Genomic DNA, 16710 nt, shown 5'->3' with positions numbered 1-16710 from the left:
ATATTTTCTCCCATTCTGCGGGTTGTCTTTCTGTCTTGTTTATGGTTTCCTTTGCTGTGCAAAAGCTGTTAAGTTTCATTAGGTCCCATTTGTTTATTTTTGTTTTTATTTCCATTTCTCTAGGAGGTGGATCAAAAAGGATCTTGCTGTGATTTATGTCATAGAGTGTTCTGCCTATGTTTTCCTCTAAGAGTTTGATACTGTTTGGCCTTACATTTAGGTCTTTAATCCATTTTGAGTTTATTTGTGTGTATGGTGTTAGGGAGTGTTCTAATTTCATTCTTTTACATGTAGTTATCAAGTTTTCCCAGCACCACTTATTGAAGAGGCTGTCTTTTCTCCATTATATATTCTTGCCTCCTTTATCAAAGATAAGATGATCATATGTGTGTGGGTTTATCTCTGGGCTTTCTATCCTGTTCCACTGATCTATATTTCTGTTTTTGTGCCAGTACCATACTGTCTTGATTACTGTAGCTTTGTAGTATAGTCTGAAGTCTGGGAGCCTGATTCCTCCAGCTCCGTTTTCTTAAGATTGCTTTGGCTATTCGGGGTCTTTTGTGTTTCCATACAAATTGTGAAATTTTTTGTTCTAGTTCTGTGAAAAATGCCATTGGTAGTTGGGTAGGGATTGCACTGAATCTGTAGATTGCTTTGGGTAGTATAGTCATTGCCACAATGTTGATTCTTCCAATCCAAGAACATGGTATATCTCTCTCTTTGTATCATCTTTAATTTCTTTCATCAGTATCATATAGTTTTCTGCATACAGGTCTTTTGTTTCCTTAGGTAGGTTTAGTCCTAGGTATTTTATTCTTTTTCTTGCAGTGGTAAATGGGAGTGTTTCCTTAATTTCTCTTTCAGATTTTTCATTATTAGTGTATAGGAATGCAAGAGATTTTTGTGCATTAATTTTGTATCCTGCTACTTTACCAAATTCATTGATTAGCTCTAGTAGTTTTTTAGTAGCATCTTTAGGATTCTCTCTATATAGCATCATGTCACCTGCAAACAGTGACAGCTTTACTTCTTCTTTTCCAATTTGGATTCCTTTTATTTCTTTTTCTTCTCTGATTGCTGTGGCTAAAACTTCCAAAACTCTGTTGAATAATAGTGGTGAGAGTGGACAACCTTGTCTTCTTCCTGATCTTAGTGGAAATGGTTTCAGTTTTTCACCATTGAGAACGATGTTGGCTGTGGGTGTGACATATATGGCCTTTATTATGTTGAGTTAAGTTCCTTTTGTGCCTACTTTCTGGAGGGTTTTTATCATAAATGGGTGTTGAATTTTGTTGAGAGCTTTTTCTGCATCTATTGAGATGATCATGTGGTTTTTCTCCTTCAGTTTGTTGTTATGGTTTATCACATTGATTAATTTGCATATATTGAAGAATCTTTACATTCCTGGGATAAACCCCACTTGATCATGGTGTATGATCCTTTTAATGTGCTGTTGGATTCTGTTTGCTAGTGTTTTGTTGAGGATTTTTGCATCTGTGTTCATCAGTGATACTGATCTGTAGTTTTCTTTCTTTGTGATATCTTTGTCTGGTTTTGGTATCAGGGTGATGGTGACCTCATAGAATGAGTTTGGGAGTGTTCCTCCCTCTGCTATGTTTTGAAGAGTTTGAGAAGGATAGGTGTTAGCTCTTCTCTAAATATTTGATAGAATTCGCCTGTGAAGCCATCTGGTCCTGGGCTTGTGTTTGTTGGAAGATTTTTCATCACAGTTTCAATTTCAGTGCTTGTGATTGCTCTGTTTATATTTTCTATTTCTTCCTCATTCAGTCTCGGAAGGTTGTACTTTTCTAAGAATTTTTCCATTTCTTCCAGGTTGTCCATTTTATTGGCATAGAGTTGCTTGTAGTAATCTCTCATGATCCTTTGTATTTCTGCAGTGTCAGTTGTTACTTCTCCTTTTTCATTTATAATTCTATTGATCTGAATCTTCTCCCTCCTTTTCATGATGAGTCTGGCTAATGGTTTATCAATTTTGTTTATATACTCTCTCCCTTTCATCCATAGCAGAGGATGTTTTAAGTTGGCTGAACTCATAAAAAGCCTCAACCTGGATACTTAAAAATTTTTACATTTTGTGTCTTAGTTTATTTGGAGACTCAAAGATGGGAACTCTTCCAACCAAATGTAGATACTCAAATAGACATGAAATTTTGCCTATTTTTTCAGGGGTTTGATCCCCACCCCCAAAGCCCACTGGGACTCAGACAGTGTTTCATTTGGGCTGCAGCATATGTTTAGAGAGGTACTGGAAGATCATTCTGGGCAGGAGCTCAGGCGGAGGTTCCTGAAGGGCAAAGCAAGAAGTGAGAACTTTCTACTGTAAGTTGTGTGGACTCCTTGAAAGTCTCTGGGAAGAGTGGGCTTCTGGAAGAGGAAGCTAGCAGCAGTTTCAAATACAGGTTTGAAGGCAGGAGGTTAGGGTTGGGAAGGTAGGTTTGGAGACTTGCAAAATCTGAACAAGTAACAATGATATTAGCAACTGAAGTAAGAAATTTTTAAAAGGTGATGCGTACAAAAGACAAAGGGATCTTGTGGGAATCAGATCACCGGACTCTCCTGAGTTGGTTTCCATCCTGGACTCAAAACCTCCCTGGTGTGGTTTCCCACAGTTGTCACTGTGTGGCTCTTCCCAGCTACTGAGCATTGTTGAGGGAGCACCAACTCCAACAGCTGATACCCTTTAAAGAATAATTTCCAAATTCAGTGTTGCTCCAGAGGCTGTTTACTTGCTCTGTTTGGCTTCTGTTTACTCATTGCGGTTGGTTTTTTAAAACAGTCTCCTCAGCCTCTCTGTAATCCACACTTACTTAAAGTCACCTCAATCTTTATCTTCTTCCCATCCGGCTCCAGTAATCCATTTTATCCACTGCTACCAGATTCATCCTTCTGAGGCTCCCATCTGATCGGTGCCATTTGTGACCAGAGATCTCAGCTCAGACGTTCAGTGACTCAGAGTAAAGTCCTCCGATGACGAATTTCTATAAGTACTTGTGATGCCACCTCTTCTCCCGAAGAACCTTGTTTCACAAACTTCTCAATCTCTTCCCTACATCTTCAGCCTCTTACTCTCCACTGGCTCTTGCAGCTCATCCTACTGACGTGATCCCGTCTCCCCATCCCCATCCTGACACATTTCCTTCAGTTGTGCTCCGTTACCTTAAGAAATAAAATTCGACTCCCTAAAGAGGTTTGCAAAACACAAAAACTGCATTATCTGGTTCCAAAACCCTTGTCCTTGAGCGACCATCCTATTCAGCTGGCTTCTTCCCTTTATACTCAAAGGTCATTAAAAAATGTAAAGTCTTGGGCTTCCCTGATGGTGCAGTGGTTGAGAGTCCACCTGCCGATGCAGGGGACACGGGTTCGTGCCCCGGTCCGGGAAGATCCCACATGCCGTGGAGCGGCTGGGCCCGTGAGCCATGGCCACTGAGCCTGCGCGTCCGGAGCCTGTGCTCTGCAGCGGGAGGGGCCACAGCAGTGAGAGGCCCGCCTACCGCAAAAAAAAAAAAAAAAAAAAGTAAAGTCTTCATTATCTCCCCAGTCATGGGAAGCAAAAACTTAATTCTTGCTTCTTTGTCCTCCCCCATGTGTATCCAGAAAATTACCAAGATAATTCTTCCCCGTGCTGGATTGCATCTTTTTCTCTGTGTCCCTTCTGTCACTGCCCTCCAGACGAGTGCGGTGGCCTCCTCGTTACTTTCTCTGCCACCTGTTTCTTCACGCTCCAGTTCAAGATGCCATTGCTGTGAAAATAATACTCCTAAGAAGCACATCTGGTTGTGTCCTGGTGGTAGGTCTTCTCAGTCAGGCTAATTAAAATTGAGCCCCTCCTTCACCAAGGCACTCTTGATCTCATTTAACTTGTATCATAGCCACTTTTTTTCTTTTCTCCCCCAAGCAAGTATCTTCTACCATACTCGACAGTTGATTTAGTTTGACTGTGTAATGTCTGCACCTCACCCTACCTCCCAGGGTAGTAGTGCTCCATGAGTTGGCATTTTTATCTGTTTTGCTTACGGACATAGCCTAAGTGTCTGGTGCAGAGTGAGCTTTCCATACATATTTGTTGAATGTCATAATGTCAGTCCCCATTTTCACATTCTCTTCCTTCTCCCTCTGGGTATAGGATAAAACCTAAACGCCTAATAAACTTCCCCCAGGCTTGCAGGATCTGGCTCCAGCCCCCTCTCGCACCTGTCACCTCTGGTTCCCCATCTTGGCTGACGCTCCGGGTTTCTCTGGGTTTCTTGAAGCTCCCAGACATGCCATGTTCTTTCATGCCTCTCTGTTCCTTTTGGACCTCTTCCTCTTTCCAGGAATCCACTCCTCTCTCTTCCTCACGTGGGGAGAACAGTTCCTTTTCTTTCAAAATCTAGCCCCACGTGGTACATGGCACGCCCCGGGGGTGTTTTCCAACTCTGTGAAGCAGAGTCAGCTTCTCCTCTTTGCCTCCGTGGAATTTGGCGGAGTTCCCCGTCACAGCAGTTTTCCACACTGATGCCTCTGTCTCTTCTGCTAGAGTCTGCTCAACCATATCCAGCTCTTCTGTGCGTCTGCTCCAGAAATGGTCAGTGTCTAGCGCACTATTAAGTGGTCACTTAAGACAATGATTAAAAAGAGGCGCTTACCCATGCATTGAACCGTGTCAAGTCAAAAGTTCAAAGCGGGCTCCCCTGGTGGCGCAGTGGTTGAGAGTCCACCTGCCAATGCAGGGGACATGGGTTCGAGCCCTGGCCCAGGAAGATCCCACATGCCGCAGAGCAACTAAGCCCATGCACCACAACTACTGAGCCTGTGCTCTAGAACCCGCGAGCCACAACCACTGAGCCCGTGTGCCACAACTACTGAAGCCCGTGCACCTACAGCTCGTGCTCCACAACAAGAGAAGCCACCGCAATGAGAAGCCCGCGCACCGCAACAAAGAGTAGCCCCCGCTCGCCGCAACTAGGGAAATCCTGTGTGCAGCAATGAAGACCCAACACAGCCAAAAATAAATAATAAATAAATTAATTTTTAAAAAAGTTCAAAGTGCCTTCGCCGTGCAATATGTCCAAATCGTTACTGCCTTCCCCCCCCCAAAATTTATACCCCCCACGTTCCCAGCTTCCATGAATGAAGGGGGCCACTCCGCTGACATGAACGTGGCCATCAGGAATGATCTGCCTCCTCTCCCTCATACACCCAGTCAGTCCTGGGTCCTGTTGACTCTTGGCTTCCCGGATGTCACTCAAATTCATCTACTTCCTTTCTGTCTTGCCCAGGAGCCTTTGCCAACATGTCATCGTCTGTCACCATTGCACACGGCCCGGCATACGGTTGAGGGTTCCATATGTATCTGTTGAATGATTGAATCTCCTGGTTAAAACCATATTGGATGGTAGCAGGTAGAACATCAGGCTGTAAGATCGAGATTCCAAGAACAGCCTGTGTTGCAAAGTCCAGGAAATTTTTCTGAAGGATGGTGTCAAGAGGCCCAGCAGAGTGGTTCTGGATTGGCCGCAGCTCTAGATGTAACTGGACTTTCTGGAACGGCAAGTCCCTCCCACCTGCCTTGATTTCGCCAAGGAGGTTATTTTCTCTGATTATGCCTGTCATAAAAATTCAAGTCAGGGTCTCTTTACCTCACTGAGATCTATAGATGCTCATGTACGTTGGAAAAGAGTTTTATTCCAAGTGATAAGCGGTCAGAGTGGTTGTGGCCCTTAAGAAAGGGTCCCCTGGGCATTATGAGTTTGAAGGTCTTCATGTCCTCAAAATGTCAAGCTGTTGGGATTAGTCTAGATGGTACCTAATGTCACGCTCAACTCTCAATTTACAGGAATTTTTTTTATTATTATTAAAGCAAAGCACCAGGAACAAAAAGACCTAGAGGAATTAAGGCAATTGTAAAATCTCATGAAATGTAAGTGTTTCTAAAAATGGTCAGTGGATTTTAAGGTGGAGGCGCTCATTCAGTAGATTCTAGTGCTTCTGCAGGTCTGGGTGAAGCATGGTTGTAGGAGAGAGCATTGTGGGTGGTGGAGATGTTGGCACTGGAATAGACGGTTGATCAATGTTTTCTCCCTCCTCTTTTCTCAGCTGATGGTGTTATAGTGATGGCATCTGCCAAGTCTTATTTGAGAAAGTGCTGGACCAATAGCTACACTGACTGTCATTTGACTCTTCGGATGCCCTGTCCCTGCCTCGTAGGGGAGGCTCCGATGGGTCAGGGGCGCTCTGTTCCTCCTCCACCCCCTCATCCTCCTGCTCAAGCCTAGGTGAAGGCTGGGCAAATTTGGTTGGGGGTGCTCCACATTCCTAGGGTTGGGCTGACTGTCACCAGCCTTTAGAACACGTTGGTATGACTTCCATTCCAAAAGGCAGAAAGAGAAACGGAAGTTGGGTCATGTGGTTTCTGTTATCTGTAACCATGGCAAGCATTGGCCATCTGTGAGGCTCCCATTTTAACACTTTTCTTTCTCTCGCTCTTTTCCATCTCTTTCTCGGGGAAACAAGCTGAGGAAGTGGAGAGGCTGGCGGCAATGCGATCTGACTCCCTTGTCCCAGGTACCCACACCCCACCCATCCGGAGGAGGAGTAAGTTTGCCAACCTGGGAAGGATTTTCAAGCCTTGGAAATGGAGGAAGAAGAAGAGTGAAAAGTTCAAACACACGTCTGCAGGTAGGATTATGTTTTCCTTTGTTTCTCATTGGGCGTTTGTTGACTTCAGCTCTGTACGTTCATTAGTAGAATTTAATTACCCGAGGCTGTCTGAACCAAAGGAAGAGAATCAAGCCTTAGGATTGCTCTTGTGTTTAATAATCCTTCAGAATGATGGAGAATGGCTTTTAGATCCTATGTGTGTCCTCATGGCTCAGGTTTTTGGTTGTTGCTTTTCAGTTTATAAAACCACCACTTCTATTTGATCTATAAATAGCTGAACTTAGAACTCCACCTTTCCCATAGCTGTATGCTTTCATTCTAGCGTTGACAGTCCGTTTCTCATTTTTCATCCTTATTTTCCCCGCTCCCATAAAAATCAACACAGGAGCAGAAACTAAGTTATATATGGTTATTGGCAGATAGGAATAGGTTATTTCATGGAGACAAAAGCTTGAGTAAGTGAAGCATCATTGTAATGACAAAGATAACTGTATAGTTCATAGCCTAGTGGACAGCAAAGGAATCTGGGTAAAGTCAGCATGGCAGCGGTGTGAAGAGCACAGACTCTGGAGTCAGACTGTTTGAGTTCAAGTCCCAGCTCTGAAACTTGGTAGTTGCATGACCTTGCTCAGTTTAACTCTGTACCTGTTTCCCACCTGTAAGATAGGGGTGAGGATAGTACCTTACATGACTTAATATTTGTGGGGTGTTTATGGTGGCACGTTATGTGGATATTTTTTAATAAGTAAGAGTATTGCAGAGGGAGATGTATAGGGAAAGAAACGTGAAGAGTTCTGATTTGACCCTGTCGGGTTTGACATGAGGTGATGGAGGAGCCGTGCAGATTCTTTTTGTTTGTTTCGTCCTGATTTTGGTATTTATGTACCCGGGTCATTCCAGGGATACTCAGGGGCTTTTATTTCCTTCTTCCTCTATGTCCTCAGAAGTTCAGCCTGTTCTCCCTCTTCCTCAGAGTCATCACCTCCTTTATTTCTTGGTCCTCTCCCCGCTTTGGCTCACGTCTAAACTGAAATAGGCGATGATCTGCTTCTTGTACATGAATACTCGTCCACAAGTCTGAGAATTTTCATGCTAGCTGCTTTGGGGAGTGAAAGAGAAGAACAGACTTAGGAAAGTTGCGAAAAGTCTTGGAATCTGAAACAGTTCTCATGGTAGACATCCCCAGTTTCATGCTTTCAGACTGTTTCTGAGATGGAAACCTCAGTGCCCTGTGGCTGTATGTAATTTGTTCATTCCTGAGATTACAATGAACCTCTGAATTCCATGAATTTCTAAATTGTCACCCCGCTGACATTTACCTGACTACACCCCACTCTTCACCTGACTGCATTCTCCCTTTTGATCATTGTACAGACTTGTTAAGGTGTCATAAAATGTGTAGGTCACTTACATATTTCTAAACACTACTGAGAGATGTACATGCAAGGAAAACTCTAAATGGATGACTCCTCTGTATCCCCTAAGAGTGAAACAGAATAGGGCACTTATATCATTGCCTTGGAGAGGAGAAATCTAAATGAAATATATTTTCAGGCAAAGTGAGGGGTAAGACATGTGAACAGGAAAGAAGAAGGGAATGTTCTGTAAGCACTGAAAAAAATAACAATAAAGATTCCACAAGTTCCTTTACGATGGTCTTCCTGACTTTGCTATGAAAATGGTTTGTAATAATACAAACATCCATTTAAATAATTGCCATTTATCAGCATGAACTCCTGAATGACGGTGTGGTAGATGCATTTCCTCCTGGCATTCAAGAGCTTTGCTTAGTCCATTTGGCAAGACCACAGGGCGAAGGTCTGGTGCTTCTCATGTGAAATGGCACCTGAACCATCGTGCAGACTTTTTAAGGTGTCAGAGGGCTTCCCTGGTGACGCAGTGGTTAAGAATCCACCTGCCAATGCAGGGGACACAGGTTCAAGCCCTGGTCCAGGAAGATCCCACATGCCACAGAGCAACTAAGCCTGTGCGCCACAACTATTGAGCCTGTGCTCTAGAGCCCACGAGCCACAACTACTGAGCTCGCGAGCCACAACTACTGAAGCCCACGCGCCTAGAACCCATGCTCTGCAACAAGAGAAGCCACTGCAATGAGTAGCCCCGCATGCAGCAACAAAGACCCAATGCAGCCAAAAAAAAAAAAAAAGAGATGTTGGAGAACTTGTCCTTTGATGGATGCAAGTACAATGACATCAAACTACTCATGAACCATTAAAAGTCTGAAAATGTTTTCATTTAAAACTTTTGAGAGAAAGAATTAAAACATGAGACAGGCAAAGTTGCAGCTTTAATCCTTCTTATTGTTAACTATTCTTAGCAAGTTCTTGTGATCTCGAGGGCCAAACTGATTAATTTGGCAACCAAATGCCATATTTGTATGTGGTTTTATTGTATTTTATTTTTTTGTATGTGGTTTTATTTTTATTTATTTTTTTTGCAGTACGCGGGCCTCTCACTGTTGTGGCCTCTCTCGTTGCGGAGCACAGGCTCTGGACACGCAGGCTCAGCGGCCATGGCTCACGGGCCCAGCCGCTCCACGGCATGTGGGATCCTCCCGGACCGGGGCACGAACCCGTGTCCCCTGCATCAGCAGGCGGACTCTTAACCACTGTGCCACCAGGGAAGCCCCTGTGGTTTTATTTTAAAGAGACATATTCAGCTCCTGAATTAAATAGAGGATAGACTATAGCATATCTGTTTATCGTGCTGGATGGTTATATGATATAACAAGCTATTCTAGGTTTTTTAAAGTCAGTGGTTTACACTGTAGTATTCTTTGTTCTTAACTGGATTCAGAAATATTATTCCTTATTTTTGGAAATAAGGAGAGACTTTCTGTGCTAGCTTTTAGCTCCAAGGAGAAAAATACTGACAATTTAAGGATGCTTAACATGATAAATTGTATATATGTTCAAATAGTACTTTGAAGTACAGACTTTCCTATGCGTGGAGAAGAGTCAAATATTAAATACACAAGAGGGTTGACTGTGGGAATATTAATTGGTTGGCCAGTTTTAGCTGTTATGCATTTACTTGTCTTATATGTGTGTGTCTGTAACGTCCTTTCATATGTACAATAATTTCCACAATTTTAAATACAAAGAATAAGTCCAGATATTACATTTATATTATGTATTTGTATTTAAAGTTGTGTGCTTTCTTGATTACACAAAAGGACATTAATACAATGCATACTTGGCCTGTTATTATTTCCACAGTGAGTTAGTTACCTTTAAAATTTGCCAGAATTAGCTATACTGTAGTTTTACTGTAACTCAAGTTACAGGATGTATGTGTCTGTGTATGCAGCATTTTCAAAGGTGCACCCAGAAATCTTGCTTTGTAAGTTGTAGTAGCAGTAAGAAAACTACATTGGAAAATTATGATGTCAACATTTTCCTTAACTTTGGCATCAGCAATTACATGAATTTTTCAAAGACTGATCTCCGTGTCCCATGCTGCTCAGACATCTTCCTATTGTAAGCTGGAGGCTGGTGTCCTTAAACAGCCTTCAGCACTGAACTCTGGTGGAGAAAACACTACAGGGCAAAAAGCTTCTCTCAGAAGCATCCCCACATCACACGACAGTAGGAGTAAAACAGTAATGGATAGAACATAAAATAATGGGTCCTCGGGGAGATCTCAACATGCCTTTCAGCCTGTCCTCAGAGGCTCTGTCCAGGGCCTGTGAAGCAATTAGCCTGACATGTCCAACTTCTTCTGTATAATCAGCAACAGGGGTCCACGACACATTCCACCCCTGCCCCAGGAGTATAGACAGATGACAACATCCCCTCTGAAATAGAATCAACAGGGCCTCCCCAAAATAGTCAGCTGCAGCCATCTTATCCAGATTCCTTGAAAATGAGGCTTGTATTTATAGAAAAGCAGAACTGGCAGGAATAAGCTGTGAAGACGCCACTGAGTTATGCTTTTATTTCCTCTTGAAAGAAAATCATAAGCTGCAAGAGTTGGCCCTGGAAGTCTACAACGTGCCAAAATTCGCTTTGTGCTTCTAAGCTTTCCTGCACCCCTAGGGCCTTGAGCAAAAAAAGTAAAAAATAAAAACCTTTTCCGGAGTGCCTACCATTTACTGAAACTGGCCGTGGGAGTATGCCTGCGAGCGGAAACCGGACCTTGTCGGTGAGCTCATGGCATGCACGGTGTCTCTGGAGAGACAGTCAAATTACAAGAGTAAAGGTTAAGGTCACAGCTGTGATAAGGACAGTGAAGGGAAGCTACTTGAAAGAATGAGGGGGGCGGGGCTTGAGGGAGTAGGGAAGCTTTCCTAAGAAGGAGAAGTTTGAGCTGGGATCTGAAGGAGGCGTCGGAATTTAGAAACAGCATGTGCAAAGGCCCTGTGGTGGAAGAAGCAGGGGTGAGCAAGCTAGGAAAGCAAGGATGACCAATGGCTGGAGAATGGAAAGCAAGTAATATGGGATGGGCTGAGGATATCTACCTGGCCAGAGGTTAGGATTTCAGACTTCTGTAAACCATAGGGAGTTCAGAAACAATACCCACTTGGCATGTTGCGCTTATGTATTTGCCAGGCACTGCCACCGTCGCTAAAAAAGGTAACAGTGCAGACAGACATCTCCCAAAGGTTATGGTCTTGAGGGAAAAACAGGTAGTTAAACCAATACTTACAACAAAGTATAAGCGACAGAAGATGCTCAGGGGCTCCAGGAACTCAAAGGAGACAAACCCAACTGAACTATAACTTACCAGGGAAGGTTTCCTAGAGACATGAATGTTTAACCAAGGAATTAGGCAGTGAATGTGAGGAAGTCTTCTCTCCCAGTGGAAAGAACAGGATGTAAGAAAGCCTGGAGGGCTTCCCTGGTGGCGCAGTGGTTGAGAGTCCGCCTGCCGATGCAGGGGACACGGGTTCATGCCCCGGTCCAGGAAGATCCCACATGCCGTGGAGCGGCTGGGCCCATGAGCCATGGCCGCTGAGCCTGCGCGTCCAGAGCCTGTGCTCCGCAACGGGAGAGGCCACAACAGTGAGAGGCCCACGTACCGCAAAAAAAAAAAAAAAAAAGAAAGCCTGGGAAAGAGAGGAGGAGAGATTGGCAATCTATAGCTTGGAAAGAGGTGGTGGTTTGGAAAGGATTGCTGGGCAGGGAGGCATACAGAGTACTGAGAGATGAGGTTGAAGAGGTGGGCAAGGATCTGCTCATAAAGGTTCTTGGTAGAACGTCGTGGAGTCTGGGCTTTATCCTGATGCTTTATCCTAATGAAGCTATCAGAAGACTTGCCTTTTTGAAAGATCATTCTCTATACTATGGGAAAAGTTTGGAGTGGCACCCAATGCTACTTTCACGTTGTTAATATAACTTCTTCCATATATTTGTGTCTGTAATGAGAGAAAATTTACTTGTGAGAGAATTAAGAAGATACCTCGTTGCTGTCACATCCAACGGAATATTAAGTGTGTCTGTTGATTCTGGTAACAAGGAAACTGGTTAGCAGGTGGTTAGTTATTACTGTTGGGGAGAGATGAAGATAACCTAGGCTGAAAGAGTGGCATTAGGAGCTACAGGCTGTGAACAGTTGCAAGGGATATTTAGGAAGCAGAATGAGCAGGACGTGATTACAGGTCAGATGTGGAGGATAAAGGAAGACTAAGAACCATGCTCTTGTTTCTCTCTGAGCGGTGACATGCCGTCAGATGGATGGAGGTACCACACACTACATCGGGTTTATGGGCAAAATGAGCTTTTGTTTGGGGGCATGCTGGCTTTCATGTGGTTCCAAGATACCCCAGTTGGAGGGATATTTGTTGAAGCCATGGGTTGAAAACTCCAAAGGAGAATTTGACATGGGAAGCAAAGAGGGGCTGTGGCAGCCCCCTGAGGACCACTGACCTGTAAGTTATGAACACAGGCAGCAGCAGAGTCTACAGGGAAGGCAGATAAGGCCCTCCAGAGAGTTAGGAGGAAAACCAGGAGGGGGCCATTGGTATCTCCTGACCAGAGCAGGAGAGAGTTCAAGCAAGGAGGAGGGTCCACTCTGCCAGATCCCGGCAAAATGGGCAGGACTGAGAAGTGTCCGGAGTGTTCAGTGACAGCTCATCACTGGTGCCCTTGGGGAGAACAGTTTCGGGGAAGCTGTATGGCTGGGAGTTTAGAAAGCATGTGGTTATGGTGTGAGTGAGAGTCGAGGAAGCAGACTTCTTCTTTTAAGGAGTTGGGCTGGGAGGGAGAAGGAGAAATATAGAGTAATCACCAAAAGGGGGTAGAGCTTGAGGGAGGTGTTTTTTTGGTTTGAGATTGGTTGGATTGTGTCAAGATGCAGAGTTCATCTTAACACGGCTTTGGCATTCCAAGGGGAATAGAAACACCAGCGCGCTGACTATGAGGCCAAATAGCTATATTTCCACACATTTTTCAGTGATGACAAGTCTCATGACTAGGAAAAACAGGCATGCAAATAATCAGAGCGCTGTTGAACATCTGATTTTAATAAGAAATCATCAAGTTGTGTAGCTTTCAGCACCTGGCTGGATCACAGTTCTCTTTGTACGATTGGAAAACTCAGTTTCTTTAAAAAAAAAGAATGAGCATGGACAGGCACAGAATCTTCTTACCTGCGTATCCATCATGACCCACAAAGGGAACATCTAGGGGTTAGAAGGCAAAGTAGACTTAGAGGCCCTATTTTTTTCAAGAGTTTTTTTCTTCTGTTTTTATTTTTTTTTAATGAATGTATTTTATTTATTTATTTATTTATTTTTGGCTGTGTCGGGTCTTCGTTGCTGCTCGCGGGCTTTCTCTAGTTGTGGCGAGCGGGGGCTACTCTCCGTGTTGGTGCCCAAGCTTCTCACTGCGGTGGCTTCTCTTGTTGCTCAACATGGGCTCTAGGCACGTGGGCTTCAGTAGTTGTGGCACGAGCGCTCAGTAGTTGTGGCTCTCAGGCTCTAGAGCACAGGCTCAGTAGTTGTGGTGCATGGGCTCAGTTGCTCCTAGGCATGTGGGATCTCCCCGGACCAGGGCTCAAACCCATGTCCCCTGCATTGGCAGGTGGATTCTTAACCACTGCGCCACCAGGGAAGTGTAGAGGCCCTATTTTTAAAGGACATCTCTAGGAGGTACAGGCTAAAGGCTGTGGGAATCGGCACCCTCCCAGAGTGGGGATTGTAAAGATAGCATTGTTACCTCTCAAAGTCAATGTTATCCAGCGCTCTTTGCTTGCATGTCAAGACTATATGGTCCTGATGACAGCGATGCTGCCTCTGCCTCTCTGTCCCCCAGCATTAAGGAGAGCACCTGATGTAGTGGGTACCCGCATGCGGTGGCCAGCCAGCCGTATTGTTGAGGTCCTCTGTTTAATAGGTCTGAAAGGGGAGAGGTAAGGACAGTGATTGAAGCAGAAGCTGGAAGGTCCCGGCCTTGGAAGAACTTGCCATCATCCACGAATGCTTTTCAGTTTGTGAGTTGTACACAGGTCAGGATATTTGGGCAGCACTGTTGCTTGGGTTATCTGTTGCTATGGGACAGAACACCCCAAAACTTAGTGTCTTAAAGGAACAAACTCAGTTGTATTATGTCCTGTGACTGGGCTCAGCTGGGTGGTTCCTCAGCTGGTGTCGCTTGGGGTCTGTCACGTGTTTGCAGGCAGATGGGATTGGAGTCATTTGGAGACTCACCAGGCCATGGGGAGAGCTAGGCCTCTCTCCTGCAGGTATTCTCAGTGCCAGTCCATGTGGTCTTTTCCCGTGGCCTCTCCAGCAGGATGACTCAGGGCCCCCAAGAATGTGAAAGTAGAAGCTGCCAGCTGTTAAGACTCAGGTCCAGAATTGGCGCAGTATCCCATTTGCAGTATTCTGTTGCTTAAAACAAGTCACAGGAGCAGCCCAGACTCATTGTTGGAGCAAATGAAACAAGGGTGTGGGTGCCAGGGGCGTGGTTCATTGGGTGCCATTTTTGGAAGCCAGCTCCCTCCACTGTCGAGGTCTAAGAAAACTGCGAGTGCGCCTTATTGCCTTCTTTCCAGGTAGACTGTGCTTTCACAATTTTATATTGAGAACAACAGCAGCAGTTGCTATAATCTGTTGGGTTTTCTGTGAATGTGACACATGCATGACCCTGTCCAGGCGTCATTACTTGACTTTCACAACAGACCTACATAGTGTTATTAAGCCCATTTGGCAGGTGAAGAAACTGAGGCTTAGAGCAGCTAAATACTTTCCAGTTAGAAATGGAAGAGTTGCAACTTGAACTTAACCTGGAGTCTTATCACGTAACATTGCATTTCGGTCCATGAGTGTGGGAACTCATAATTCAGATGCTTTAAAACGTATCATTCATCTGCACTTAACAGAGATGTGACAGGACACTTTCCTTTTCTGACTTATCTCTAGAAAGCTGAAATGTGAAGGAAGAGAATCTCATCAATACGCACCGACCCTGGAGGTCATAACGTCTTTCTTGAATGCCCTTAGAGGCAGCGGTTAACAGCTTACCCGTCTTTGTATCACACAGTATCTAGTTCAATGCCATGTATACCACAGACACTCCTTGTTTGTTAATGGCTAAGAAAGAATAAATTGACACTGGCTGCAAACAAATACCGTTCAGAACCATCGCATTTATGTTTGCAGTGGAACAAGATGTCTTTCTGCTATTCGGTACGTAGAAACAAAAGGTGCATGGATTAGGTAAGGAGACAGTGACCACACAGGCCTCTGGAGCAGGTGCTAACTTTAGGGCTAGACATTTGCAGAACTGATTCTGAAAGGACACAAGCCTTACAGCATTTGTCATAAGGTGTCTGCTTGGCCACTGACTTCCAAGATAATCTGGAGTTCTATGTGAGGAGGTCGTGTGGATCAGTGGTTAGGGCACAGACCCCACAGCCTGACTGCTGAGTTATCTCAGGCAGGTTATTTGTACTGTCTGAGTTCAGTTCCCTCAGCTAAAATAGGAATAAAACTGACACTTCGTAAAGCTGTGAGGGTGGAAAAAAACAATTAGTTGTGGAAGCTCTTAGAATCATACCTTGCACATCGTAAATTTTTTGTAAGTTTTATCTACCATTATTCCTTTTCTAGAAAAGCATTAAAAAGTAAACAAACATCCAAGAGGAACAAAAGACTTCTTATTTCATAGTTTCAGTTTTTGGATGGTGTGTGTGTGTCTCAGATGACAGTTGTGATGAGCTCCTCTTAGATTTTGGGAAGGTTTATTTAGGTACTGGGTGTAAGAGTTTGCTTTTAGACACATCGTACAATCCCACAAAGCTGGAGTTTACGCCGTGTTTTCCTAGGTACCAACAAGTTAGGTCACTAAAGTATTTCCTCTTCTCCAAGAATTTACAATTAAGTGGTCACACACAGTGGCCCCTGAGGAAGTGCTTCATCCTGTTTTTCCTTTGCTGCATCGTAGGCAAAAATACTGATGCATGAAGAGATGTTCTTGGGGGAAAAAACAACGAGCATGTAACCTCCTGAAAATCAGATCTCTGTGGCAAGTCAGAATGCTCAAAAGTAGAGAAAGACGTAGGCAGGATACCATGTACTTTATTTTCCAAACCTGAGCATCTCTGACAGTAAAATGAGATGCCATTACTATTTCTGCCAGGGTAATAAGCATGAGGTGGGCCCGCGCCAGGCAAGGCAGGGAGAATGGAGACTCTAAAGCCACATGGACATAAGTTCCAGACCCTGAGGCCAGTTCTGTCGTGCAAACACAGTAGAAGTGCCAGTTAACTTGCAAGGCATAGCAGAAAGAGCCATTGGGACTGAGACTCATAAAAACATTCAAACAGCCCTCAACTGCCTGCCATTTCAGTTGAAACCATTAATGGTGGTTGAGTCCCTTAGCATCTTTACAGAAGTAAATTTCTTTGTTCCAAGCCCTCATTTTGTGTGTCTCTCTCCTCTCCCGCACTTCTGCTGGGTGTCTTGATTGGAAATTTTGTCCCAGGGCCAGTTTCTTTGGCTAATCGTGGATTCTGTCTTCTTTCGACACCTCTCCCCGCAGTTCTTGTCTGTGCCCCTGGGCAGCTCCCAGGCCAGCAAGCACG

The 16710-nt window shown here is 44.4% G+C and overlaps 1 protein-coding gene across 3 annotated transcripts in view; it reads left to right on the top strand.

Annotated features, from left to right (window-relative positions):
- PHACTR1 (phosphatase and actin regulator 1) overlaps window positions 1-16710 on the top strand; it is a 248428-nt gene that overhangs the window by 34304 nt on the left and 197414 nt on the right. For all 3 annotated transcript variants that reach the window (XM_082637352.1, XM_082637350.1, XM_082637351.1), the window contains exon 2: window positions 6517-6681. In XM_082637352.1, coding sequence (XP_082493478.1) covers window positions 6517-6681 — 165 coding nt within the window. The remainder of the gene's footprint in view (window positions 1-6516; window positions 6682-16710) is intronic.

This window comes from Mesoplodon mirus, assembly GCF_964341445.2.
Source record: "Mesoplodon mirus genome assembly, chromosome: 12".
NCBI lineage: Eukaryota > Metazoa > Chordata > Mammalia > Artiodactyla > Ziphiidae > Mesoplodon > Mesoplodon mirus.
Note: the sequence above shows the minus strand (reverse complement) of the source record. Positions and strands in the feature narration are given on the sequence as shown.